Source organism: Staurois parvus, unplaced genomic scaffold (assembly GCF_062004578.1).
Source record: "Staurois parvus isolate SC_StPar_1 unplaced genomic scaffold, SC_StPar_1.0 ptg000715l, whole genome shotgun sequence".
Lineage (NCBI taxonomy): Eukaryota > Metazoa > Chordata > Amphibia > Anura > Ranidae > Staurois > Staurois parvus.
Genome location: NW_028318511.1, coordinates 3,022,941 through 3,050,751, shown reverse-complemented (window position 1 = coordinate 3,050,751; position 27,811 = coordinate 3,022,941). Strand labels below are relative to the sequence as shown.

General features: G+C 39.1%; 1 protein-coding gene across 1 annotated transcript in view; it reads right to left on the bottom strand.

The window, feature by feature from the left end:
* The window catches only part of LOC149445617 (mucin-2-like), a 207,833-nt gene that overhangs the window by 85,358 nt on the left and 94,664 nt on the right, over positions 1–27,811 (bottom strand). The window contains exons 17-22 of the mRNA XM_089653503.1: positions 19,927–20,182; positions 16,009–16,055; positions 8,101–8,195; positions 4,439–4,590; positions 2,571–2,709; positions 2,363–2,476 (exon numbers count right to left, since the gene is read on the bottom strand). Of these exons, the coding sequence (XP_089509629.1) occupies positions 2,363–2,476; positions 2,571–2,709; positions 4,439–4,590; positions 8,101–8,195; positions 16,009–16,055; positions 19,927–20,182 (803 nt within the window). The remainder of the gene's footprint in view (positions 1–2,362; positions 2,477–2,570; positions 2,710–4,438; positions 4,591–8,100; positions 8,196–16,008; positions 16,056–19,926; positions 20,183–27,811) is intronic.

Below are 27,811 nucleotides of genomic sequence, written 5' to 3'. Positions count from 1 at the left end.
GATTCAACACTCAAACCATTTAAGTAAAAGAGCCAGGGATATCTAGCAACATACATTCTAGAAAAATAAATTTGAGACTCCAGGTTGGGACCAGGACCAGAACTGGGAAGTATGACAAAGGACTTTCACCGTTAAAGTTTGCTACCCAAAGCCACACTATCAATATACAATTGTTACCAAGTCAAGCCATACCTGTAAAAGAAGAGTGTAAATACCCACCTTTCCTGTGTCAAACTCCAATCTGATCCTGAGAAATCTGCTGAAATCTGCAGGGAAATTAACAGTTCTGGTAGCATAATTCTCCTGGGTCCCTGACAGCTCTCAATGTTTTCTCCTACTAAAGGCCACAAAGTCCTGATTTCCTTTAAAAACTCATATGTTGGATGACCAAGCAATGTTTTCAAATCTGATTTTACTTGAATTTGTTTAACCACTTAAGCTTGGATGTTTTGCCCCTATCATGACCAGGTCATTTTTTGCTATTTAGCACTGTGCTACTTTAACTGGTAATTGCGTGGTTGTGCAATGTTGTACCCAAATAAACTTTTTTGCATTATTTCACACAAATAGAGCTTTCTTTTGGTGGTATTTGATCACCACTGTGTTCTTTCCTTTTTGCTAAATAAATTAAAAACACAGAACATTTTGCTACAGAACATGTCTAATAAAAATAAAAATAATTAATCAAATTGTCTTCATATATTTAGGCCAAAATGTATTCTGCTATATGTCTTTGGTTAAAAGACATATCCCAATAAGTGTATATTGACTGGTTTGTGTGAATGTTAAAATGTCTACAAACTATGATATTTATCCTGCAGCTTTATTTTTTATTTATTTATTTTTAATATTTCAAGATAGTACAAATCAGCAAACAGATATTCACATAGAGAAAAGAGCACTGTAATAGACATAAGGGCAGTGAATCATTAATTTTCACTTAAAGAAACTGTTGCACTGTTAACTTGAATTTTAACTGGGTTACTAGAGTCTCTAAACAATAACAGCCAATTTGGAGCTATCAAAAAGGTTCCTGGTATTCACCATGTTCACACAGCTCCAAAAGTGGGTGGGTGTATGAGTTCTTAGAGTAGGGGTATCCCTGGAGGTGGTAAAAGAACCTGACACCTAGTAATTAATGCTGGCTGGCCTTTGGTGGGGCCCCTCTTTAGGTAGTTACCTGTCCCTTTAAGAGTAATAATCAATACTCATACAACAATCCACTTTACACAGTTTACAGCAGCGGGGATGGCAGAAGACCACAGAACCTGGCGGGGTAGGAGTGGTGATTAGCAGCATGGCTATAGAAACTATGGGAGATGTTGGACCTATCCATTGCCTTACCTCACCATTCTGAGTTTACAGAAGTACTGAGTGAAATCAGGGAGTAGACACAGAGCAAATTTCAAGTGTCATCTGCCCCCTGAAACCTCATCTATGGTTGTAGGCTTAGACAAAGTAAGTAAACCTAAATACTAGAGAAATATAGTTCTTCCTTAAAGCGGAGTTCTACCCAAAAGGGGAAGTTCTGCTTTAAAGATTGGTACCCCGCTCCCCTTTAAGGATTAGCACCTTTGGGGAGTGGGGGGGAACGGGTACACGTAAGCGATCAGAAGCGGAAGTTGTCCTCCTACCCTCCCTCCCTGAAGTCTTGTAGGACACGTGACAGGTCCCAGAAGACTATGGGGCCATTCAGGAAGAGCAGCGCTACTCACGCATTCGCAGTGGGCACCCGGCTGTGAAGCCGCAAGCTGTCACAGCCAGGCGCCCTCACTGAAGATGCTGGAGCCTGGAATACAGGACAGCTGGTGAAACGGGCTGTGGCGGGGGCAACGTGGGATCGTGGGACAGGTAAGTGGCTGTTTTTTAAAAGTCAGCAGCTACAGTTTTTGTAGCTGCTGACTTATTTTTTTACAGAGTGAGTGGAACTCCGCTTTAAGTAAGCTTGCAGTACCACAATAGACAAAGACTAAACCTAACTATGATTTATTCTCTTCAAATTAATTTTATTGTTTTTATAACTCTATTATTAAAGATCCATGGTAATTAAAACCACAGTTGTCATGTTTTTATAATATTTTTATTATTATATATAATACATGTTGTCACATGTACCATTGCCACTGCATGTGCATTCTCAGAGTTCCACGAACTACAGTAGAGATTCTAGAGATTCTGGGATGATCAGGAGAAAGGCACTCAATTATTGGGCATTTATGTTATTCCTGAACAAGGTAGCAGAGTGGTTCATTATTTCCACAGACATACTGTTCTACACAGATACTAAAAGGATTTGGGGTAAGAATACAGAGATTGATACTTGTCATTTTTATAATATACAGTGGCTAGAAAACTGACTTACCCCTAGATACAATATAATGGCCACAGAGCAAGAAGTTCCTGTCGTCCCACATGGTATGTTCTCTGTAATAATTTTAAAAGTTCCCTTCTCTAAATCATTAATGTCACAGTAGTCCTATAAGAATGCACAAATCATTTTATATAAATGCATACATAATAAGAGATGCACTAAATGGTTCTACATTTATTACAGTGGATGTCTGGAATACCTGAACCAAAGTATATTCACAGTTTCCATTGATGGTGAAGCGTTTTTTATCAAAGGTAATATAATGTCCTTGTCCATAGGCCGAACATTTTGCTCTTTCTGTTTTGCTGTCACATAACCAAGTCCTATTTGAGCACATGCTGTTGAAATGTTAACAGCTTTTTAATATAACAGCATTTAAAATAAAATAACTTAAATACAAAAAGTAATTGCTTGAATCAGTTATGTCTTACCTTAACTCACTGATACCAGGCCAATTCTGACATTTCCCACATACAAGTATAACATTTGCATTCTTTTTCTATAAAATTACTTGGAACCTCCAAACATTATATATTTTCTGAAAGCAAAGGCCCTGGAGAATACAGTGGTGGCTGTTGAAATTTTTTATGTCACATGGTATTTGTGTGTGCTGGGATCACAATTTACATATGCGTGAGGGCCCTACATACACATTTTCATTTGCATATGAGCATGGGGAATGGGGCCACTTTACTTTTTTTTAAATTGTATTATTTATTTTATTTAAATGTATTTTTTTACACTCTCTTTTTTTTCTTATGAACTTTATCGATATCAATAAAACTCTTTACTGAGAGATCTGGGAACTATTAGACCTCTCGTCTGCTGTCAAAAGCATCTTATTAAATTGAGATCAGTCAACCAGTAACGGCTTGTAAACAACAAACCAAAACCTGAAGTGATGCATTTTCTGTCCTTTATGAGTCAGTGGAGGGGCTTTTATTTTGCTGAAGTGGCTCTATTATTTTATATATATATATTTTTGAGTGACTATACACAATTTTTTTGAGAAAACATTTTAATTCATATTTTTGATCATTGGACTGCTTGTTGTGTATTGTGTTTGGGGTTTTAATTTGGAGTTTAGCACCTGGGTTTATAGTGTGGGGTTCATAGACATATTAGTCTCCTCGATTTTAGAACTAGAAACAAGCCAATCACAGGAGCAGAAAATTACATTTACTGGAAAATTCTGCCGTTCGACCATGCACAGAGTTCTCCATCCAATTTTTGTGTTTGCCATATTGATTTTTTGGGTGGTTTAGAACAACAAAGCTGGTTGTGAATTGAACTAGAAAGGGAATTGCTATTAAGTCTAAATACTAAAATTGGTCACATGAATATAAAGAGGTCAGAGAGTATTTTCCTTCTAGCTCAAGAATATGTCCCTCTGCAAACGGTTGCAAGAAACAATGTGGAAGGAGTTGAGGGCTAGACATGGGGATGTTGAAGTGAGAAGGATGGTGAAAAAGGAGTTTGACCAGTTTATGAGGAAGGCTCCGGTTCTTTGCCCAACTATACTGGAAATGTAGGGGCAGTTGGTAACACTCTCATTGGAGGTCACATTGGTAGGGAGCATGATTGAGAACTCTGCTAGGAAAGCCTTGACACTGGAGTCTCTAGTGATATAAGAAGCCAATTAGTGATCCAACCCACCACTTGCCACCTCATGCTGAAATATATTTTTTAGAGCAAAGCTTACAGCCCAACTAAAACATATCTTTTGAATTTAGATCTGGAGTAGGAATAGGTTATAACCACAGTCGGGTTTATATTGCTGTCTGTGTCCCTCTTGTCCCCCCTCCTCTTCTTCCCCAGCGGGGAAATACACATTTTTTTTTTACTACCATCTGTATTGCTGAGATTTTGCTCAGTTTCTGTACTAGCTTTTCTGCCACAATGACTATAAATAAAGGGGCAATATTATGACAGATTCAAAGTTAAAAACAAAAAAAGTATGAACTAAACATTTTTTTTTTAACTTATCTTCTTTCCTTTTTTTTTTTATTTCTTTAAACTTGACCCTTTCTTTTACATGAGGCTTTATGGATGAAAGAATATACATACCAGTTTTCACAGTGAATTGTAGTATTTTCCCCAGGACTATAATGCCGGCCATTGTGAACGCAGGGACAAAGGTTCTCAATAACGCATGTCCCATTGTGACTTAGAAAGAATCCTTTTGGACACACACATCCTGATACACACAGTGGGCTATACTGTTAAATCATTGGAATTAGTAAAGCAGAGATAAAGGACAGAGATTGTTACCTTAAACTAAAAATAACAACTAAATTAAATACAATTTTTTGGTATTATCTGGAATGCAAAGAGCTTGGGGTTTAAAAACAAGGCGTGTAAACAAATACAGTATTTTGTCATAAAATGTTGTAACCATCAAAGGCCCCTGTGACATAAATCAGTAACTGTTGGAAATTCTCGCTAGTGCAGTGTTTAAGAGATTACCAGTGTAGTAAACTGTTTTAATTTTAAATTTTTTTATTGCTTTGATAGGATAAAAAGAGCAAATTGCATTATTTAAATTAAAATGATTCTCTGATGCAATGAAAGGACAATTTGCAGCAGTCTAGGATTTCCAGCATTAAAAAAAAATTACAGGGCTACTTAATAAATACTGACAACAGTATAGTCAAATCAGGAGCCACAAACCCTGACGATGTCAAACCTATGACGAAACACATTGGGCGGTGCCTAATGTTATGTCACCATGCTTAGTGGCCACAAGCCAAAAGGAATGCATTGCTGACTTTGTGATTGCTGCAGCTTTGTTATTATGATGCCTGTCTACTTTTAACCTAATGTGAGTGCAATATTATCATAATAAATCTTTCATTTAAGCATATGCTGCACTATGAACATGTGTACTTTATATGCCCATTTTGCGTGAAATTGAAGTTTGAGTGAAGCCAAGGGTTGGAGCGTTGTCCTTCCATCTACCGCGGATCTGTTTGGGTTTAACCCCTAAAGCGCTGTTGGCATTAGTTTGAAAGCCAAACAGTTCCAGTAAGCATCCTAACTCACTTTCATCATCTCCGGATCTTTAAGGTATTTTCCTTTTTGCTCTATTGGATAGTGGGTGCATTTTCCTCTGATTTCTAGAAGTACAGTACTATTCGCACATTTTGTGGATGTTTTGTAATATATGAGCACGATTATTATGTCGGGACGTTTATCTTTGATAATCACTTTTTTCAATTTTTTGCATTAATCATTGTTTTTAGAATAGCGCTGCTCTCTGAATTATAAATCAATAGAATTGTTGATCCCTCACTTTTTGATCCTCATGAATATCTGAAACATTGTAACTTATTGTATTGTGCTTATTCCTTAATATTTTGACCCAGTAAAACAACAATTTTTTTTTATGTTGGATTAGGTTATAAGCTCTTTTCACTGTTTTTTTAATGCGGGGTGGCTGTGGTTAATTCTATGATATCTGTTATATATGTAGCAAATTATATACAGCAGGCAAAATAAGTATTGAACAGATCACCATTTTTCTAATTAAATATATTTCTAAAGGTGCTGTTGACATGAAATGTTCGACACATGTCGGTAACCAGGGGATATGTATATAACCACAGTATGAGCAGCTCCAACAACCCATCTGACCAGCAATGAGACATGAGCACAAAACAACAAATACAGGAGTGCTCCCAACCCTGTGGAAGTCAATAGAGTAAAAAATCCAGGAACAGTTAAAATCGAAATTCACTTTAATGTTGGGTTAAAAAGCATGACGTGTAGGAGTGCCCAGACTGATACATCACCAAGCCAGTGGAGAGGAGAAACACATATTTTCAGAAGCCAGGGGATGACACATGATCCTGGACCCAACATTAGGTTACTCAGCCCAGAAGTCTCAGGACAGTGGGAAGGGTGTGTGGATGGCAGCTGCTGGGATCACTAGGATGGTGTGTCCGCCGGACGTCTGGTTGTTATGTCATACACATGGCAAGCAACCACCCAAACAAGGGCTGGTGAGGGAAAACTGGAAGCCGAGGGAAGCACACAAACAATTTAAAATCACATGATCTGAGGAAGGTAAAAGTCCCTAAAACATGTTATCACGATGACCAGCTTCTCTCCTTTGGTTTGAGATGGTTTGAGTGCTCTCCTAGGCTTCCAGTTAGCACTCACCAGCCCTTGTTCGGGTGGTCTCTCGCCAGGTGTATGACACATGGGACACATGACTTCTGGCAGACGCACCATCTTAGTGATCCCTTTCCACTGTCCTGAGGCTCTTGGGCTGAGCAACCTATGGTTCGGTCCAGGATCATGTGTCATCCTCCAGTTCCTGGGAATATGTGTGTCTCCTCTCCACTGGCTTGGTGATGTATCAATCTGGGCACTCCTATATGTCATGCTTTTTAACCCAACATTAAAGTTATTTTGATTTTACATTTCCTTGAAAAGGTATTCATACCCCTTGAAATTTTCCAAATTTTTTCATGTTTCAACCTAAAACGTAAATGTATATTTGTAGGATTTTATGTGATTTTATGTCAACGTGGCACATTGTGAAGTGGAAGGAAAATGATAAACGGTTTTCAAAATTTTTTTACAAATAAATATATCAAAATTGTGGCATGCATTTGTATTCAGCCGCCCTGAGTCAATACTTTGTAGAACCACCTTTTGCTGCAATTACAGCTGCAAGTCTTTTTATGGATGTCTCTACCAGCTTTGCACATCTAGAGAGTGAAATTTTTGCCCATTCTTCTCTGCAAAATAGCTCGAGCTCTGTCAGATTGGATGGAGAGCATGAACAGCAATATTCAAGTCTTGCCACAGATTCTCATTTGAATTTAGGTCTGGATTTTGATTGGGCCATTTCAACACACGAATATGCTTTGATCTAAACCATTCCATTGTAGCTCTGGCTGTATGTTTAGAATCGTTGTCCTGCTTGAAGGTGAACCTGTGCCCCAGTCTCAAGTCTTTTGCAGTCTCTACCAGGTGTTTTTCTAAGATTGCTCTGTATTTGGCTCCATCCATCTTCCCATCAACTCTGACCAGCTTCCATGACCCTGCTGAAGAAAAGCATCCCCACAGCATGATGCTGCCATCACGTTTCATGGTGGGGATGGTGTGTTTAGGGTGATGTGAAGTGTTAGGTTTCCGCCACACTTGTGTGTTGGTCTATCACATAAAATCCCAATAAAATACATTTACGTTTTTGGTGGTAACATGACAAAATGTGGAAAATTTTGAGGGGTATGAATTCTTTTTCAAGGCACTGCAACTGTTCTTGGGCTTGTGATTCTATTGACTTCCACAGGGTTGGGTGCACTCTTTCATTTAAATATATTCCTCAATAGCCAAAAAGGATATAAATAAACTTTGTGGCCACCAAATACCTTTGATAATATCTTGTAAATGTAACAGGGACATTATGGCACTGTGCTGCCCTTAGCCTGTGCACAGAGCAGAACAGGTTGCCTGTAGAAAACTGCAGAGGTTCAGATACAAGACCAGTCATCCTGCACAAGGAAAGAGAGCAGCAGGCATTGATCTTTTTTACAAGAAATGTTGGCACAGAAGCAACATTTGGGAGTTGTTTCATGCTGGATCACTGCACAGATTTGAAAGAAATATACAAAAAAATACACTTGGATCTTGTACCTAGACACTGTTTGTTAAGCTTGGATTTCTTTCTTTAACACAAGCAATGCAAAATATATAATTCAACTTACTAACATACTTACACACTGAACTGTATCACAACTTTGAGGACATTGGGCTCCCTTTGCATGTTCACCAACTTGATCACAGTCAATGTAAACCATTGAAAGAGGGCACTCTGCAATTTATGACATAAGCAGCATAACATAAATCAATCATGCTTAAAATGCTATATCAATTTTGCACTAACAAAGGTGTTTCTTTTCATTAAATGGGTTGACATTTAGCTATGCCAGTGGTATAGAAGCTTTTGTCTAATAATAATACAATAAAACTATGATGATTGGTGGTATGCAGTATATAACACTTGTCTGGTTGCCTGCAGATCTTCACACTCTGGTCAGCACCTTGATTTTCTCAAGGCCATGCTTTGACTTGAAGCCCTACCTACTTCCTGCATATAAGTCATCTGTATCTCCCAATATAGACCAGGTTCACACCAGTCTCTGTGACTCTCCTGTGGAAGGGAGTGGAGGGGCTGTAGTGGAATGCCCATTTACTCGCCATGCTTAGATGCAGACACAGGGCCCTTAACTCCTTTTCCCATAACTCCTTGGGTTCCCGGACATGCCCAGGTAAGATATGTTTCTCTGCTCCCCTCTTTCAACAGCTCAGATACAGTCAGGTCCATAAATATTGGGACATTGACACAAATCTAACATTTTTGGCTCTATACACCACCACAATGGATTTGAAATGAAACAAACACGATGTGCTTTAACTGCAGACTGTCAGCTTTAATTTGAGGGTATTTACATCCAAATCAGGTGAACAGTGTAGGAATTACAACAGTTTGCATATGTGCCTCCCACTTGCTAAGGGACCAAAAATAATGGGACAATTGGCTTCTCAGCTGTTCCATGGCCAGGTGTGTGTTATTCCCTCATTATCCCAATTACAATGACCAGATAAAAGATCCAGAGTTCATTTCAAGTGTGCTATTTGCATTTGGAATCTGTTGCTGTCAACTCTCAAGATGAGATCCAAAGAGCTGTCACTATCAGTGAAGCAAGCCTTCATTAGGCTGAAAAAACAAAACAAACTCATCAGAGAGATAGCAAAAACATTAGGCGTGGCCAAAACAACTGTTTGGAACATTCTTAAAAAGAAGGAAAGCACCGGTGAGCTCAGCAACACCAAAAGACCCGGAAGACCACGGAAAACAACTGTGGTGGATGACCGAAGAATTCTTTCCCTGGTGAAGAAAACATCCTTCACAACAGTTGGCCAGATCCAGAACACTCTACAGGAGGTAGGTGTATGTGTGTCAGAGTCAACAATCAAGACAAGACTTCACCAGGGTGAATACAGAGGGTTCACTATAAGATGTAAACCATTGGTGAGCCTCAAAAACAGGAAGGCCAGATTAGAGTTTGCCAAACGACATCTAAAAAAGCCTTCACAGTTCTGGAACAACATCCTATGGACAGATGAGACCAAGATCAACTTGTACCAGAGTGATGGGAAGAGAAGAGGATGGAGAAGGAAAGGAACTGCTCATGATCCTAAGCATACCACCTCATCAGTGAAGCATGGTGGTGGTAGTGTCATGGCGTGGGAATGTATGGCTGCCAATGGAACTGGTTCTCTTGTATTTATTGATGATGTGACTGCTGACAAAAGCAGCAGGATTAATTCTGAAGTGTTTCGGGCAATATTATCTGCTCATATTCAGCCAAATGCTTCAGAACTCATTGGACGCCGCTTCACAGTGCAGATGGACAATGACCCAAAGCATACTGCAAAAGCAACCAAGGAGTTTTTTAAGGGAAAGAAGTGGAATGTTATGCAATGGCCAAGTCAATCACCTGACCTGAATCCGATTGAGCATGCATTTCACTTGCTGAAGACAAAACTGAAAGGAAAATGCCCCAAGAACAAGCAGGAACTGAAGACAGTTGCAGCAGACGCCTGGCAGAGCATCACCAGGGATAAAACCCAGCGTCTGGTGATGTCTATGCATTCCAGACTTCAGGCTGTAATTGACTGCAAAGGATTTGCAACCAAGTATTAAAAAGTGAAAGTTTGATTTATGATTATTATTCTGTCCCATTACTTTTGGTCCCTTAACAAGTGGGAGGCACATATGCAAACTGTTGTAATTCCTACACCGTTTACCTGATTTGGATGTAAATACCCTCAAATTAAAGCTGATAGTCTGCAGTTAAAGCACATCTTATTTGTTTCATTTTAAATCCATTGTGGTGGTGTATAGAGCCAAAAATGTTAGAATTGTGTCCATGTCCCAATATTTTCGGACCTGACTGTATGCCACATCTGATAAGTCAGAGGTAGCTGGGCAAGTTATCTTCAGCCAGGTAGGAGGCACACCATTGTCCAAACTGGCATATGAGCAGCTGAGGCAGAGGCTAATAGCTTGCAGATTCCCCAGAAGGCCTTGGATTCCTCTGACTGTTTGCCTGTGTTACTACAGTTACCCTATACATCACTAAGAGGGATAGAATCCTATAGAGACTACGCTACGCAGCCACATCATCCTGATTGAGATACAGAGGCATTGTTAAGAAACTTCAGCTTTGAATATCTGATTTGTATTGTTCTGCAGTGTATGCATTCTCTTTGCAAATCTGACCCCGTGTTGCATTATTGATCCTAACTTAACACCTTTCTAGTAAACTGTGAGTTACAGTTGTGTGATCATTTGGCTAACTATAAGTCCTGATAAAAGTCTACCTCTCAACTTCTCTGCCAGGTTCTTCGTCTCGGGCTTTATGTCACTACAGTACATAGGGTGCAATGGGAGGACCTGCAGGCGGGGCAAGCATATATCTGACACACCAGATACCTTAGACCCAATACATATGGCTTGCTCTTTGCTATTTATTCATTGTGACTCCTTTACTGTTTTGTAATAAAGGGCAGCTATGGCCATAGAAACATAGAAAAGTGATGGCAGAAAAAGACCAAGTGGTCCATCAAGTCCATCAAGTCTGCCTGTTGTTTCTTTTTAATATATATATATATATATATATATATATATATATATATATATATATATATATACAGTATATATACATACAGTATCTCACAGAAGTGAGTACACCCCTCACATTTTTGTAAATAATTTATTCTATCTTTTCATGTGACAACACTGAAGAAATGACACTTTGCTACAATGTAAAGTAGTGAGTGTACAGCTTGTATAACAAAATAACTCAACACACAGCCATTAATGTCTAAACCGCTGGCAACAAAAGTGAGTACATCTAAGTGAAAATGTCCAAATTGGGCCCAATTAGCCATTTTCCCTCCCCGGTGTCATGTAACGCGTTAGTGTTACAAGGTCTCGGGTTCAGTGTTGTCTCATGCAAAGATATAATAAAATATTTCTGAAAATGTGAGGGGTGTACTCACTTCTGTGAGATACTACAGTTGCAAGAAAAAGTATGTGAACCCCTTGGGATTACGTGGAGTTTTGCATGAATTGGGCATAAAATGTGCTCTGAACGTCATCTAAGTCACAACAATAGAAGAACACAGTCTGCTGAACATAATACTACACAAACATTAGATGTTGCCATGGTTTAATTGCACATAACATGTAAACATTCACAGTGCAGGGAGGAAAAAGTATGTGAGGCCCTAGCTTAATGACTTCTCCCAGAGCTAATTGGAGCCAGGAGTGAGCCAACCTTGACTCCAATCAGTGTGATGATATTGGATGTGTTGCTGACAGCTGTCCTGCCCTTAAAAAACACACACATGTTTTGGGTTTACTGGTTTCAAGAAGCACTGTCTGATGTGAACCATGCCTCGCAGAAAAGAGCTCTCACAAGTCCTACGATCAAGAATTGTTGACTCGCATGAAGCTGGAAAGGGTTACAAAAGTATCTTCAAAAGCCTTGATGTTCATGTGTCCACGAGAAGACAGACTGTCTACAAATGGAGAAAGTTTAGCACTGTTGCTACTCTCCCTAGGCGTGGTCATCCTGTAAAAATGACTGCAAGAGCACAGCGCAGAATGCTGCATGAGGTAAAGAAGAATCCCAGAGTGTCAGCTAAAGACCTACAGAAATCTCTGGCACATGCTAACATTTTTGTTGACACATCTACAATAAGGAAAACATTAAACAAGAATGGAGTACATGGGAGGACACCACGGAGGAAGCCATTGCTGCCCAAAAAGAATATTGCAGCACGTTTGAAGTTTGCAAAAGAGAACCTGGATGTTCCACAGCACTACTGGCAAAATATACTGTGGACAGATGAAACCAAGATTGAGTTGTTTGAGAAGAACACACAACACTATGTGTGGAGAAAAAAAGGCACAGCACACCAACATCAAAACCTCATCCCCACTGTAAAACATGGTGGAGGGGGCATCATGGTTTGGGGCTGCTTTGCTGCCTCAGGGCCTGGACGGATTGTTGTCATTGATGGGAAAATGAATTCCAGAGTTTATCAAGACATTTTGCAGGAAAACGTACGACCATCTGTCCGCCAACTGAAGCTCCGCAGAGGATGGGTGATGCAACAGGACAATGACCCAAAGCATACAAGTAATTCAACAAAACAATGGCTGCAACAGCACAGAATACGCCTTCTGGAGTGGCCCAGTCAGAGTCCTGACCTCAACCCGATTGAAATGCTGTGGCATGACCTTAAGAGAGCGATTCACACCAGACATCCCAAGAATATTGCTACACTGAAACAGTTTTGTGAAGAGGAGTGGTTCAAAATTACTCCAGATCGTTGTGCAGGTCTGATCTGCAACTACAGGAAACGTTTGGTTGAGGTTATTGCTGCCAAAGGAGGGTCAACCAGTTATTAAGTCCAAAGGTTCACATACTTTTTCCTCCCTGCACTGTGAATGTTTACATGTTATGTGCAATTAAACCATGGCAACATCTAATGTTTGTGTAGTATTATGTTCAGCAGACTGTGTTCTTCTATTGTTGTGACTTAGATGACGTTCAGAGCACATTTTATGCTCAATTCATGTAAAACTCCACATAATCCCAAGGGGTTCACATACTTTTTCTTGCAACTGTATATATATATATATATATATATATATATATACTGTATATGTGTGTGTATATATATATATATATATATATATATATATATACTTTTTTTGTTTATTTACTTTTATTTTTTTTCATTAACATTTGTATAAATAAAGTATAAGTACCGTATTTTTCGCACCATAAGACGCACTTTTTTCCCCCCCAAAAAGGGGGGAAAATGTCAGTGCGTCTTATGGAGCGAATGTAAAGCGGCCGGTCCGGTATTTCTGCCGCCACCATGTCAGAATACCGGGCCGGCCGCTCAGCTGTTCTCTCCTGCAGGGCCTTACCTGTTCCTCGCTCCAGCGCTGCACAGTCTTCCCGCGCTGGCTTCTGTGACAGCCGGGTGCCCACTGCGCATGTGCTGCGCTTTGTGAATGATCCGGTGTCTTCTGGGACACATGAAAGGTCACAGAAGGCGCCGGGCCATTCACAAAGCGAAGCGCTTCTTGCACCTGCGCAGTGGGCACCCGGCTGTCACAGAAGCCGGCCCGGGAAGAAGAGGGAAGGCAACTCCGCGGAAGTGGGAGCGGGTACCTGTCAAATTCAGGTACCCGCTCCCCCTCCCTCCCCAAAGGTCAGCAGTCTCTGGTCATCCCCTTCACTGTCTGCAGTCTCTGGTCATTCCCTGCACTGTCCGCAGTCTCTGGTCATCCCCTGTACTGTCCGCAGTCTCTGGTCATCCCCTGTACTGTCCGCAGTCTCTGGTCATTCCCTGTACTGTCCGCAGTCTCTGGTCATTCCCTGCACTGTCCGCAGTCTCTGGTCATTCCCTGCACTGTCCGCAGTCTCTGGTCATCCCCTGCACTGTCCGCAGTCTCTGGTCATTCCCTGCACTGTGTCCGCAGTCTCTGGTCATCTCCTGCACTGTGTCCGCAGTCTCTGGTCATCTCCTGCACTGTGTCCGCAGTCCCTGGTCATCTCCTGTACTGTGTCCGCAGTCCCTGGTCATCTCCTGTACTGTGTCCGCAGTCTCTGGTCATCTCCTGTACTGTGTCCGCAGTCTCTGGTCATCTCCTGTACTGTTTCTGCAGTCTCTGGTCATCTCCTGTACTATGTCCGCAGTCTCTTGGTCATCCCCTGTACTTTGTCCGCAGTCTCTGGTCATCTCCTGTACTATGTCTGCAGTCTCTGGTCATCTCCTGTACTGTCCGCAGTCTCTGGTCATCCCCTGTACTATGTCTGCAGTCTCTTGTCATCTCCTGTACTGTGTCCGCAGTCTCTGGTCATCCCCTGTACTATGTCTGCAGTCCATTGGTTCAGAATATTTTTTTTTCTTGTTTTTCACCTCTAAAACCTAGGTGCGTCTTATGGTCAGGTGCGTCTTATGGAGCGAAAAATACGGTATATATCTATATTTGTCGCAAGCATGTTTGCAACCACTTACTGTTGACTGGCTCACTATCTCTGCTGGAAGTCAATTCCAAGCATCAACTACTCTTTCAGTAAAATAATACTTTCTAAGACTAGTTTTGAACTTTCCTCCAGTTTGTTTTCAGTTATGTCCTCCTGTTCTTGATCTTGGTTTCATATTGAAAATATTGCCCTCTTGAACCTTATTCACCCCCTTGATGTATTTAAAGGTTTCAGTCATATCTCCCCTTTCCCTTTTTTCCTCCAGACTGCACATACTAGGTTCCCGAAGTCTCCTCTGATCTGTTTTATCCCTCAGGTCTTTCACTATTTTTGTTACCTGTCTCTGGACTCCTGTCTTATCAATAACTTTTTGTAAGTGGGGTTTCCAGAACTGGACACAGTATTCTAAATGAGGTCTCACTAAAGATATAGAAAATGTTTTTTTAATATTGTATAGTAAATCTATTTTTATAATAGTTGTATGAATGGCAGTTGCTACAGTATGGTACCTCAAAAGACCCAGTAGTTTTTCTGGTTAGGGTTTTGTATTTTTCAGTGTCTCATTAAAGATCTATATTAGTAGTAACGCATCCTAGAATTCGATTCACTTTCTCCACTGCCTGGCTACACTGTTTGCTCTATTTGCAATCATATGAAATAAGTACCCCCAAACCTTTTTCCTCTGTATTTGTGGTCAACACTGTACCCCCCCAATGTTGTACTCGCTCAAGGGATTATTTTTTCCTAAGTGCAATATTTTACATTTAGAAACACTGAACTACAGTTTCCACTGCTTTGATTAGCTTCCAGGAATGCCAAATCACGTTCCATGATACAGACACCTCCAGGTATATCAACCAGGGGCGGACTGACCATTTGGAAACTCGGGCACTGCCTGAGGGCCCGGGGTCAGTAGGGGGCCCCATGAGATGCCCCCGGTACCTTTTTCATAGGCTTTTTTGAGTTTGGGCAAGGACACAGGGGCCCCATGATCCCCTATTGCCCGGGGGCCCCATGAATTGTCAGTCTGCCCCTGATATCAACCCTATTACCCACCTTTGTATCATCAGCAAAAAGACATGCCTTTTCCCATTTGGGGCCCTTTCAAACCAACAGCAACATAATACCGCAGCCACTGGAGTGCACTGTGAAGGAAGTGGTACCACTGCATTGTAATGTGTAGCACTGTTGACTTTTTTGTTCAACTTTACTGAAATGTCACACAATGACATTTAATTAATCTTTATTCACTGCAATGGGTTGCTATTAAAAAAGCATGTCCTACTTTTTTCAGCACACATCACTCATAGGAATCTAGGCAAATTACCTTGTCTGTGCTTTGGGACTGTGTCGGCCAAGGCTACACAGTGCATCCCAATGAATATGGTGTGAATAGACCCTTAATCCATAACAAATGTGGTCTATTCATTATGAAAGACATTGGGTTACTATTATTATTTTGTTGTTAATAATTTGTAAGTTTAACACCTGCAATACTTTGTCAAAACTAGCAGTCCTAGTTCTTTTTAACAGATATTAGATTACCTGGTCTGGATGTCTCAGTGCAGTTCAGTATTCCTTTTGTACAATTGCTGTATGTGAAGACAAAAAAATGAACATGAAATTTAAAGGAATGTGCACATGACTAAGTCAAATAGAGTTCACAACATTAATGCATGTATCACATGTAAAATTTAGAAAATGACAACAGAAGCTGAATTCAAGCATCTAAAGGCTGTTAGGTTTGATTTTTTTCCAGATCATTTGTGGATTGCATTTAAGGCAGAAAAACCATATGACTTGTGTGGTTTCTTACAGAGCACTTTAGTGCTCAAAATGCAAAAGTTCTCTATCAACTGTAAAGATGAAGCTCTGATCTGGTCCCTCTTCTTTTTCTATATAAATGTAAATGAGGGCCTCGTTGATTTTTTATTTCATTTTAAGGACCTAAACTCATTGTTAATCTCCAGATGTTAAATGTAATGGTATCTGTAGAGGTAACCTGTGGTTACTTACAATTTGTATACTCAAAACTTTTTTTTATTAGTTTTGTATGTTGAAGTGAAGGGTTAGATCCTCTCTGAGGTGTTTATTTCTGACTGTGTCCCTCCTAGGCAGATTCACAATTTAAGATTTGTCATCCAGAACAAGAAGTAATAGTAACTCTTCCAATGTAGATATCTACTCTAGTGACAACTAAGAGGGGAATTCCTCACTTTATAATGTTTTTCTTTTACTTCCTGTTCCATCTCTGGGACAGAATGTGAAGGGAAAGCTCCCCAATGGGACCCAGAGAGCAAAATGTAAAATGCCGAAAAAAAAAATTTAACTGCTGCTTTCCCAGGTTTAACATCAGGTAAAAGTATTGACTGTTTCACAATAAACCTTATCTACAAAATAACTTGAACTTGCTCACTATAACCTTTGCAAAGTTTTCTTTGCAGGATACTATTATAAGAAATAACCTAGAAAAATGCCATACCCCTAGCACCATTGCTGAAATATTTGGCAAGTTCAAGAAATAATGACATTTGCAGTATAACATCACCTTGAGTTACAGAATTGAAAGTCTAATGTCCCTGTTGTAGAAATATGCAGATGTGAGATGTAGTGGGATTGATGCCCGCATTCTCCACCATTTGGATTTTTCTACAACATTGTTGGGGAATTCTGAATATGGCTTTAGTCTGGCCACATGCCTGACTGAAGCCATGTTCAGAATTCCCCAAAAATCCTTAGCAACTTGCAAACAATCATTACTCCCATTACTCCCCTAGTAATAGAGGATCACGATGACCTTCTGAAAGTGCTAGCTGCCTGGCTACTATACTGATCACAAGTATATAGTAATAAGTAATTGAAGTAATAAATTCTGATATGCATACTAGTTTTGAGTCAGTGACTCTATTAAATGAGAAGTATTGGTTTTGAAAAAACAAATAATCATATTGACCTAGGTGGATGCCACATCTGTTCCCTGCTGCTGCCACACTGAGAACTGAATGATTAAAGGTCACTGATCACTCAGTTCTCGGTATTCAGTGAGCAGAGAGCAGATGACGGACAGCTCACTGGAGCACCAGGCTGTGCAGGGGATGGGAGTGGCTGGCTCAGGCTGTCAGTGGTCTGCTGAGAGGCTGAGTCAGCTGCCAGTCAGGCATCTGGATGGATCACAACATTAAAGTCAATATCCCTCCAAAGCCTGGACCAGCTGAATGACATCAGCCGACAGAAGACTTCAGCCCACTATCAGCTGAATATGAGCCACAGGAGTGCAGAACAAAGTGCACTCCTGTGACCTATAGAAGTAGAGAAAAAAAGAGCTTTGACTCTACTTCTCCTTTACAGACCCAGTATAAGAGTTAGGCAACTGGTATTTTTTTTATGAAATTGGCAATGGTCAGTAGTAATATTAGGTCTTTGGACTCAAGGTGTTTGGTTTCTTTGGACTTTCAGACTTGCTTTTGCATAAACAAAACTCTCCAAAGGCGGGAGCTGAAATCGATGTATGTAGAAACATCTGGTCCAATCTGCTACTAATAGTTTTTACACTAGTGTTTCAGAATATTTGCCACCTCTTGCCTTCTTCATTTTATTTTCAGTGTCTCCACAGTTCTTTGAGCTTTGAAGACTGGCAAGACACAAGGGGATGCAAAAGACCGAGAATGTACCAGCAAGAGAAGGATGAAAACTTATAAACCTACAAAACATGGAATTGTTATTACCACTCACTCCATAACTTTCTACTGATTTGCATATGTTCACAGGTCCACGATGATACTCCAAGTAAGATATAAGGATATAAAAATGAAATATCTGTCTGTAACAGTAAAATACCCTTCATATGAGCTAGCACATAACCAGCCCAGCAAGAAATAACAGAAAATAATAAATGAAGCTTGTAGCAGTTTGGGCCCTTATATTCAGTGAGAATTGGTGACAGGAGCTACCGCAGATCTTTTGGCATTAAAGTGACTAAAAATCAAACATATTCATATATATATATATATTCATATATCAAAATATGTATTATGTGAGATTTCATACTAAAACCCAAGGCCATTTACATTCAAGGATCACTTGTCATGTTTCTATTGCACTAGACTTCATAAGATTGCAGAAAAAGGTAAATACAATTTTTTAATCTCTCATGAACCTTGGCTGGAATCTAAAGGTGTAATCACTCACAGAGAAGTCAAGGCAATATGTGCTGGCTGGTAATATTGCCATCCCCCATTTTACATATCTTTAGGGCCAGGAGAAATATGTGTTTTGTTGTTTAGCCTTTTTTCCCTCTGTTTTCACCTGGTGATCAGTTGTGGCCAGTAACACACTGTCATGTACCTGATTGGAGACTGAAATGATGTGGTCGGCCTCACTTGTGTCACTAGCCCTGACCCCACTGGAAGTGGAACAGAGGGTGTCTAGGGACCAGGGGGATAAGAGCCCAGCAGATGTTGTTTGCAGCTCTTGCAGCTGGAGACTTTGGAAGACTGATGAACCTCCAATTCAGGAACAGTAGTGATATGCAGAGCTGGTATGGTAGGTCGCCAGGTGTGTACCAGAGCAAGGCAGGAAGCAGGGACGGGAGACAGGAGCAATGTCATAGGAATAGCCGGGGTCATCAACGGGTGGATAGCGAGGTACCATATCATAAACAAGCCAAAGTCAGGAGCAGAGCCGAAGTCGGGAACAAGTATCAAGCAGGAGAGTAATCAGAGTCAGGTCAGGAACAAGCCGGGTCAGCAACAAGGAAATCACACAGGAACAAGCAGGAAACTGGGAACAGCTGGAGACCAGTCAGCACTCAGCACAGGCAGAGGCACCTTTTAAATAGTCCATCTGGAGCCAATCTTCACCGTACGTGTGCGTGATCGCGCATTTCTTTGCGCATGCGCACTTCTATTTGCCAATCGTCTCGCCGGGATTCCCTTACACACACCTCTTGTATTAGGAGGCGTAGCCATCTCATTTATGCAATATTAATAATAATAAATGTTTGATTTTGGGTGTAATACTAATTTAATAGGGCTATGTGGATACATGTAAGGAGCCAGAAATTCTCTGCCCCCCTCATATTTGGTATAATAATTCTATGATTTTTGGCAATTTTTAAAAGGTCAGTTATATCCATCATCTGGAAATTTCAGAATTCCTACATAATTTTGCATCATTGCACAACGCATTTCGCCCAAATTTACCTGGTGAGTGATCCTGAATCAGTTGGGTGCACATTGGACGTTATGAAGCACTAGCACTTTACCTCACTGAGAATGAAAGTTTGTGTTTTATTTTCATTTCTACTTTTGAATGTTGGTTGGGTTGTTTTAGTTATTTATGCATTTCTTTTAGTTTGGGGGCAAGCACTGTATTTTGTATGAGAGTATGTACTATATACAGTAGCGGGGACCACAAATATTACAAAGAAAACTAGACATTCTTTTCATATATAAGGTATATTACCATATTAGGCGACCCACATGAAGAGGTTCATTAACAGGTACAAGGAATCCCTTATAGTAGCAAGGGCAGTCTTCCTTCGTCACACATAATCCCTTGTCGTCTACATAGGTTCCTTCTGGGCAGACACAGCCATCAACTGTATAAAACCTGAAGCTCCTTATTGAGTCTGGCTCAGTCAGTGAACGACAAGTGGGAATGTAGTTGGTCACATTATAACTGAACACAAAGGTTTGAGGACAGAGCTTTATGAAATTTCCTGGAAAAAAAATACAGGCAATGTTCGATGTATAGTACATTTTTTATTCAGTTCTAAAATGACCCTTTATAAAGGAATAGAATGTATATTTGTTTATTATGAGCAGGACTACAAAAAAAAATCAAATTTTAAAAAATACAATTGTTATTTTTTTAGTCTGGTAAAATATTTTACATGTACAGTATATAATGTGGTCCTCTGTTTATGCAGCAGGTCGCACTCTAGTCTTATATTATTACCTCATTAGGATAATGGTTTTGCAGTGCTGCTGAAAGAAGATTATCAGGAGGCTGAGTCTACGAATTCTATCAACCAAATACAAGCATGAAGGACCACCGCTCTCCCAACTCCTCCTGCCCCTTCCACTACTCACAGAATTCATACTAATACTGTCCTATAATGCAACACATTCTGTGAATGGACAAGGAAAGATCTTATTATTCATCTACTCCTCCTCCATTCACATAATGTAACACATTGTAAGATAATAATAGTATGATTTTTTTGAATGGTGGAGGAGCAAGGAAGGGGTGTGCACATGGCACAAGTCCTCTGCTGTTAAAATGGAATTCCAGCTTACACCTAGCTAACCTTAAAACTGTCCACTCCTTCCTCCTAACATCTATGCTAACTAACCTGTGTAAGAAAGATGTATATACTTACCTATATTTAGGCCCCAATGGTCTGGCCATGAGATTTCCCCTGTGTCATCCAGCAACACTGAGGGGAAGAGAAGACAGCACTCTGACAATGGCTAGTAAAGCTTGGAGCGGTGATGTCACCCATAAGCTTCAATGGCTTATCCATTGTGGGCACTCCCTCCTCTTCCTTAATACATAATGGCTGACAGAGGGGAGCCGTTTCACATGATCGGACCAGAGTGGCCTGAAAATAGGTGAGTATATACACCTTTCTTACACAGGTTATTGTAAAAATAAAATAAAATAAAATTGACCCCAAACTATTATAGTTTCCCTTAAGTGTATCTAAACCCTAAAACAAAAATGTAATATATTGCAGCTTACGAATCCTTATATATGGTGGCGGCATTAGTATCAAATTTTAGGTGATTTTTTTTAGGCTCATTATTTTTCCTCTGAATAACTTTATATCATAGCCATATATTTATGGCTACGCTCACTCACTCCACTTCATCTATGGAGGTAACAATAATTGTTACCCTAAGACAGGACTACAAACATTGTTAAATATACCAGTTCAATTCACAGGAAATGACAAGGGCACTGCATTTCTGTCAAGAGCAACAGATATTTTTTATACTTGCTTAAAATATTTTTAGTAAAAAAAAAAGAAAACTAATACAGCCACCACATCTAAGAAGTGGTAATCTGCAGCACACTATTTTTCTTTGGTTTAGATATGTTCTGTATTATGTGAGATTTTACTATGTAAAAATTCCTCTCACTTTCCGTTGTGACTGCAGAACAGGAATTAAATAAACATTTCCCATAGACAACATAAAATAGCCCTACATGGGGTGTTGTTATACCCTAATCTAGATCCAAAACAACAACCTAAGTGTTGGCTTAAGGTATACTGCTATATAAAAGAAAAACTAAAATAATGTTGACCAACCATGTAATGATATCACTGAACCATAACAATGTTAACTTTGAAAAAAATTCTCTTACAGAAATTTGCTGCACTCGGTGGATATTTTCATCAAACTTTTAAAAAATGTAATATGCAGAAATTCAAGCAGTATTTCACTAAATTGTTTTTTTTTTCCCTTTTTTTGTGCCAAATTATTATTTTTAAACAAAAAAAAATTTAAACCATCATATCTTTGTTCCACCTATCATTTGTTATGTGTATGACCAGCAAAGACACAGAATGCAGTTTTAGATAGGTCTGGAGTATCTATACTTTCCTTCTTCCAATTAAATTGGATAACTTGCTTCATAGCTTTTTACTTAAATGCTTAATATACAGTAGGCATGCTGTATATCTGAACTGTGTATTGGTTGTTTGCATAATGACACTGCAATTATGTTTGCCCTGTATCTTTACACGTTATGGTATGTCAGTAGCTTTGTACTCTTTGCTTTGTCCGAATAAATCACACTTTTAACTAAAAGAAACAATGAACATCCGGAGAGTACAGACATCATCCTGGGTCAAGTACAGGAGTTGATCTGTAGCTGAGTACACAGAGCACTATGTCCTGTCATCTCAATGGGCTACTTTGTATATGACATGGTTGGCTTAACATGTTGGCATTTCATTAGAGCCACAAAGGAATACTGTATATGGATTTTTATTGTTGGCTAACAGTATACTATTTTAGAGCTGAACTCCAGAAAACAGCTAACTATACCACTAAAATTATTTTTTAGTAGCTGCCTTATTTGCAAATGAATTGTCATTTCTGTCCACCCTGTCCCAGATATACACAGCTGTACCAGACAGCAGGTTGGTGACCTAACCTTTTTCAGAAATTGAGACTGGTCACTTCTCTGTCCCCAGCCTGTGATTGGACTATGAAGGTACAGCAGAAGTTCAGTAAGGAGTCATCCTTCTGTTCACTCTACTGTTATCAACATGTTCCCTGCCAACACATGTGCACAGCTTACTAACACCCAGAGCATTTAAAAATCAATGTCAAAATCTTTTAAAAAGACATTGTCATCTTGCCCAAGTTCGATCCACCTGTACTTACCTTGCCAGTGCTTCCATACTGCTCCTGTCAGTAGGCAGGTGCAGTTTTTTTCCTCCACCACATGTGGCGCTCAAATCTAGTGGCACCACAGCCTGAAGAGGAAGTCCAAGAGAAACAATGTTTCTCTATGGTTTGTTGGGTCAATGAAGCAGCATTCTGGTTGGCTATGCTGTGCCAAAGTTACCCTCTGCGGCCATCTTGGGACAGCAGGGTCTATTTAAGTCCCTGCCCCTGGGTTTTGGCAAACTTCTGGCATATGGCTAGAGTGAGGAGAGAGAACCTGCTTGTTAAGGAAAGTAGCTAGCAGTAGAGAAAGGTTTCTGTTAAATCTAACTTATTATTCGGCACTTATATTGATGGCAAGCTTGCAAAATATTTGGTTTTTATGATTAGTCATAATTAATATTAATATGTGTAAGTGGTCTATTGACAAATGGTAGTATTAGTATTCTTCAATTAAACTGAGACTGAAAAAGATATGAATAAGTCAAGCTGAGACAGTAAAATAAGACAGGAGTAAGCTAAACCAGTTGAGGGCTGAGTATACTATATTTAGGCATAAAGTATCTGGTAGTTATGTCAAGGTTATTAGAAGTGACTTACTATTACATTATGTATTTTAATAGTATCTGTGTGTATTTAGTATACGTCTCTAACATTGATACATATATAGTTTAGTGATTATACATTGATATGTTCTTAAGCTATACTATTCTTTAAATATATAGCTGAGGGTTCATCAGCATACATATGTTCCTGTCCATCAAACATCATATGTATAGCATCCTTTCCTTATATGAAATGGCTTTGCTAAGCAGTAATAATTTCCATAGAAGGTATTAAGATCACTAACTATGACGTACATTTGCCTCATAAAAGACCATGAGACAACGGACATGAGAGACTCTCACTCACACGCTACATACTGACACTCTTTCATACATAACACACACATACATAGAGGACTGAGAAGCTGCAACAGGTGCTAGCTGCTAGATCATCATTTCCGTCTACTTCCGGCTTCTTTACAAAGTCTAGAAGGACAGCATGAAGGACATGTTCGCACATGACCTGGACAGCCATGACGAATAATGGTGACTTATCGTTAAACTTTTGCTTGTTGTTATTTTTACAGTAGTTTTATCTACATGGAACTGTTCATAATACGCTTTACATTTGTTATTTTACACCATTGTGTGATAGAATAAAATCACACTTCATTTTTTTATTTCAATGGCTCTTTCATTCATAATCGCCTCAAGACACTAGAAGAAGTATTATATGTGTCTAAAAATCCAACATTTTGGTGAGCCAGCCACCGCCGAGCATTCCCATGCCTTGCTAAGGGGGAGAAAGCACAGACTGATCAAGTCTTGGGAAAAACACGGTGAAAAAAACCTAGCAGAAAAGGCGATTAAACAGACGTGGACGAGAGGTCCAGTGACTGAGCCAGGTCAAACGAGAAAATCTTCTGATTACGGTGAGTAACAATTATGGAATTTATTGATGACTTAGTTAATGAAAGCAAGCTACAGTTTAAAGATGTTTCTTTATATCCTGAAGACGGTCAGCTATGGCACTATATGTATAACGAATGTTTACAGGCCAATATTCAGATAGATAAATCTAGATTTACTGTGCACAGACAGCGTAAAAAGATATCTAACATCTTAAATTTAGTAAGAATATTCAACAAAATGATTTTGAATGGTGATTTATCTGTTAAAAAAGCTTGTACATTAAAACAGACAGAATGTAGCACTGTACAGAATACAGAAAAGCATGAAAATTTGTCTCAAGATGCTCTTAGTTGCCCAAACTGTGACATTTTTTGTAATTACATAGAGAATCTTGAGGAACAAATTGATTCAAAGACAAATCTTTTGTTAAGACTGCAGAATGACAGTAAACAGGTTGCCATGATAAACACAGATGACAAACAGAGTGATTCCAAATCAGAGCCACGGTTGTCCGATATCTCTGAAAGTTCGGATATTGACTCTGATGACGAAACACAAATTAAGCATAAAGAATTGTTATGTAAAACTGCAAAACTTAAGTTGCAAATACATAATCAATTAATGAAAGTTTTAAAAGACATCCCTGCTTATGATCCAGATAAAGATATCTACAGCAACATGGAAATATATGAAATGCATGTCAAATGCCATCAGATTTCAGATCATGACATAAATTATTTATTTCCGTTGTGGCTACCAATTAAATTTATGTCTCGAATTAAAAATTCTGTTATTAACGATAAAGATCAGAAAAAACATAATGACGCGACAGACAGACTGCGACAATTGCTGTTATGTTCAACAGGTGAAGACGTACCTTCTGTAGAAATGCTAGACTTACTTCAGACTACTGCTGACGAAGACCCTTTTGAGTTTAAAAATAAGTTTTCCAAAGCATATAAAATTATATTTGGAGTAGAAAATGAGGAAGACTCAGCTATGATCAAAGCCTTTGTAAAGAAATTCACGTATCTAGACCCAGTAACCATTGTCATAGCAGAGGAAAAACAAAATTTGAATGACATAGTAAGTTTCATTGACAAAATCCGGAGAAAATTGAAAAACAGCAATCTCACTTATGAGGTAGCTGTGCTTCAAAGTGACAACAACAGTCAGACTACAGTTATGTCAGGTACCAAAAGTCCCAGTAAGAATGACAACGACAGATGCAAGCAAGTGAGCCATAATGAGTATACCACATGCTTTCACTGTCATAAACAAGGTCATATCAGACGGCATTGTTGGAAGTTTAAACTTGACTCACAAATAAAGAAAATGGAAATAAAAAGTGAAAAAGCAGCTTTTGTACAACCTGCTGTGTTGTGTAATGATAAAAGTTTAACTGAATTGCCTTATGCCTCAATAGTTAAACAGATTCATACTTTGACTAGAAACAACTGTTCTGACAACAGGGTGAAAAGGGCTGTCACTGACAGAAATGGTTTATTACCAGTTCCAAAAATAGAATCACGTCCACATTCATCCCCGATATCGTTAGAATTTGTCGCTCCAATTGTATTGGATGACAATGGAAGACCATTTCTACACGGATTACTAAATGGTAAAAAGATCAAATTCCTGATTGACAGTGGATCTGGAATTAGCCTTACCAGAGAAAACATACCTGTGAAACCAAATTCACCCATGTGTAAAATAAAAGGTTTTAATAATACAGGTCATTCCACTGCTAGACAGGTGCCTAATGTAACATTTGAAGTACCTGGGCTAGTGAAAACTAACATTGATATTTGGTATAGTAATGCCACCGAGAATATTCTTGGCATTGATTTTATCAATAAGCAAAAGTGGATTATTGATATTATGACCAAAGTTATTTGGAGGAATCCATCTAGGCCCAAATCAATGTTAATGGATCCTTCTATATACAGTGATGTTGGTTTCAACTCTAAAATGTCTACAGCACAAAAATGGCCTGATACTGATTCTTGTGCTTTACAAGAATTGGTACAACGTTTTCCAAGTTTGTGGTCAAAATTTAAAAATGACATAGGAACATTGAAAGATACAGAATTGAATATTGAGGGAAAAGATCCCATACCCCTTAATCAATATGAGTTACCACAAGAATCAATAGGACCACTTTCTGCCATTATTCAAGAGTTTGTACAACTTGGCACTTTAAAGAAAACACAATCAGTGGTAAATAACTGTATTTGGCCTATCAAAAATGCTGACAATTCATATTCTTTGTCAGTTGATTTCAGGACACTGAATAAACATATTACAAATAACAAAGCAGTTGTTCCTGATCATTCTAATATCAAGTTACATTTAAAGGCCGAATCCAGAGTGTTTTCTGTTTTGGAAATCGATAACAGTCATTTTTCGATCCCCTTAGCTAAAAGTTGTCAATACAAGCTAGCTTTTAAGTTTCAGAAAGAGACTTATGCATTCACTCGATTAGTAGCTGGTTTAGACATCAGTGATGGTGTAGTCCATGAATCCATAGCAAAAATTCTATCACAATTTTCAAGGCCAGAATGCATTTTTCAGCATGTAAATACAATTATGCTAAGTACGCAGACTGTTAACGAACATATTACTCTTTGTCTGAGTTATTTATGTTGTTACAGGATGCAGGCCTAAAATAAAACCCGGAAAGAGTTCAGTTGATGAAAAGTCAGGTGAAATGCTTTCACATGCAGATTGGTCAAGGAAAGAGACAATTATTACAAGAAACAGTCAGAGCTATCACTGCCTTTCCAGTTCCTACAACACATAAAGCATTGCAACAATTTTTGAAAAACATAAATCATTGCAAAGAGTTTATACATGGTTTCGCAGAGAAAGTTAAGCCATTATATCATCTTTTGAAGAGTAAAAATAACTTAGTTGACCAATGGGGTCCAAATGAGAATAATGCTTTAAAAGTGTTGAAAAAGGATTTGCAGAATGCGCCAGCATTAGGTACAGTTGAGGTTTGTTCCAATGCTCCTTTTGTTGTGAAAATTCATGTATCTGATAATGCTATTTCAGTAACTTTGTCTCAATTAAAAGAAGGTAATGAGAGACTAATTAGTTACTTCTCCAGAAATTTATCACCATTGGAAAGAACTTTTACATCAGAGGTACAACAACTGTTGAGTTTCTTTTATGCAATCAAAGCTTCACAAAGCACAGTAAAGTCACACAGTATCATATTACAGTCTCCTGACAGTTCACTAAGAAGAATTCTTGAGGAAGATACATTCAGAGAATGTCGTGAAAGGTATCCTCAGTGGATAAGAGCACTGTTAGCCAAACACATTGTGATAGGTACAGCTGTATCAGACAAGTCTCTACCTCACATTCACAGCAACACATGTACTACTGAAAAACACTCTAACACCAAAATAATGACATCAGCACAGAAAACAGCTACGCATATTTCTAATATTATAGGGATGAGAACAAAGGCATAAACCTTTG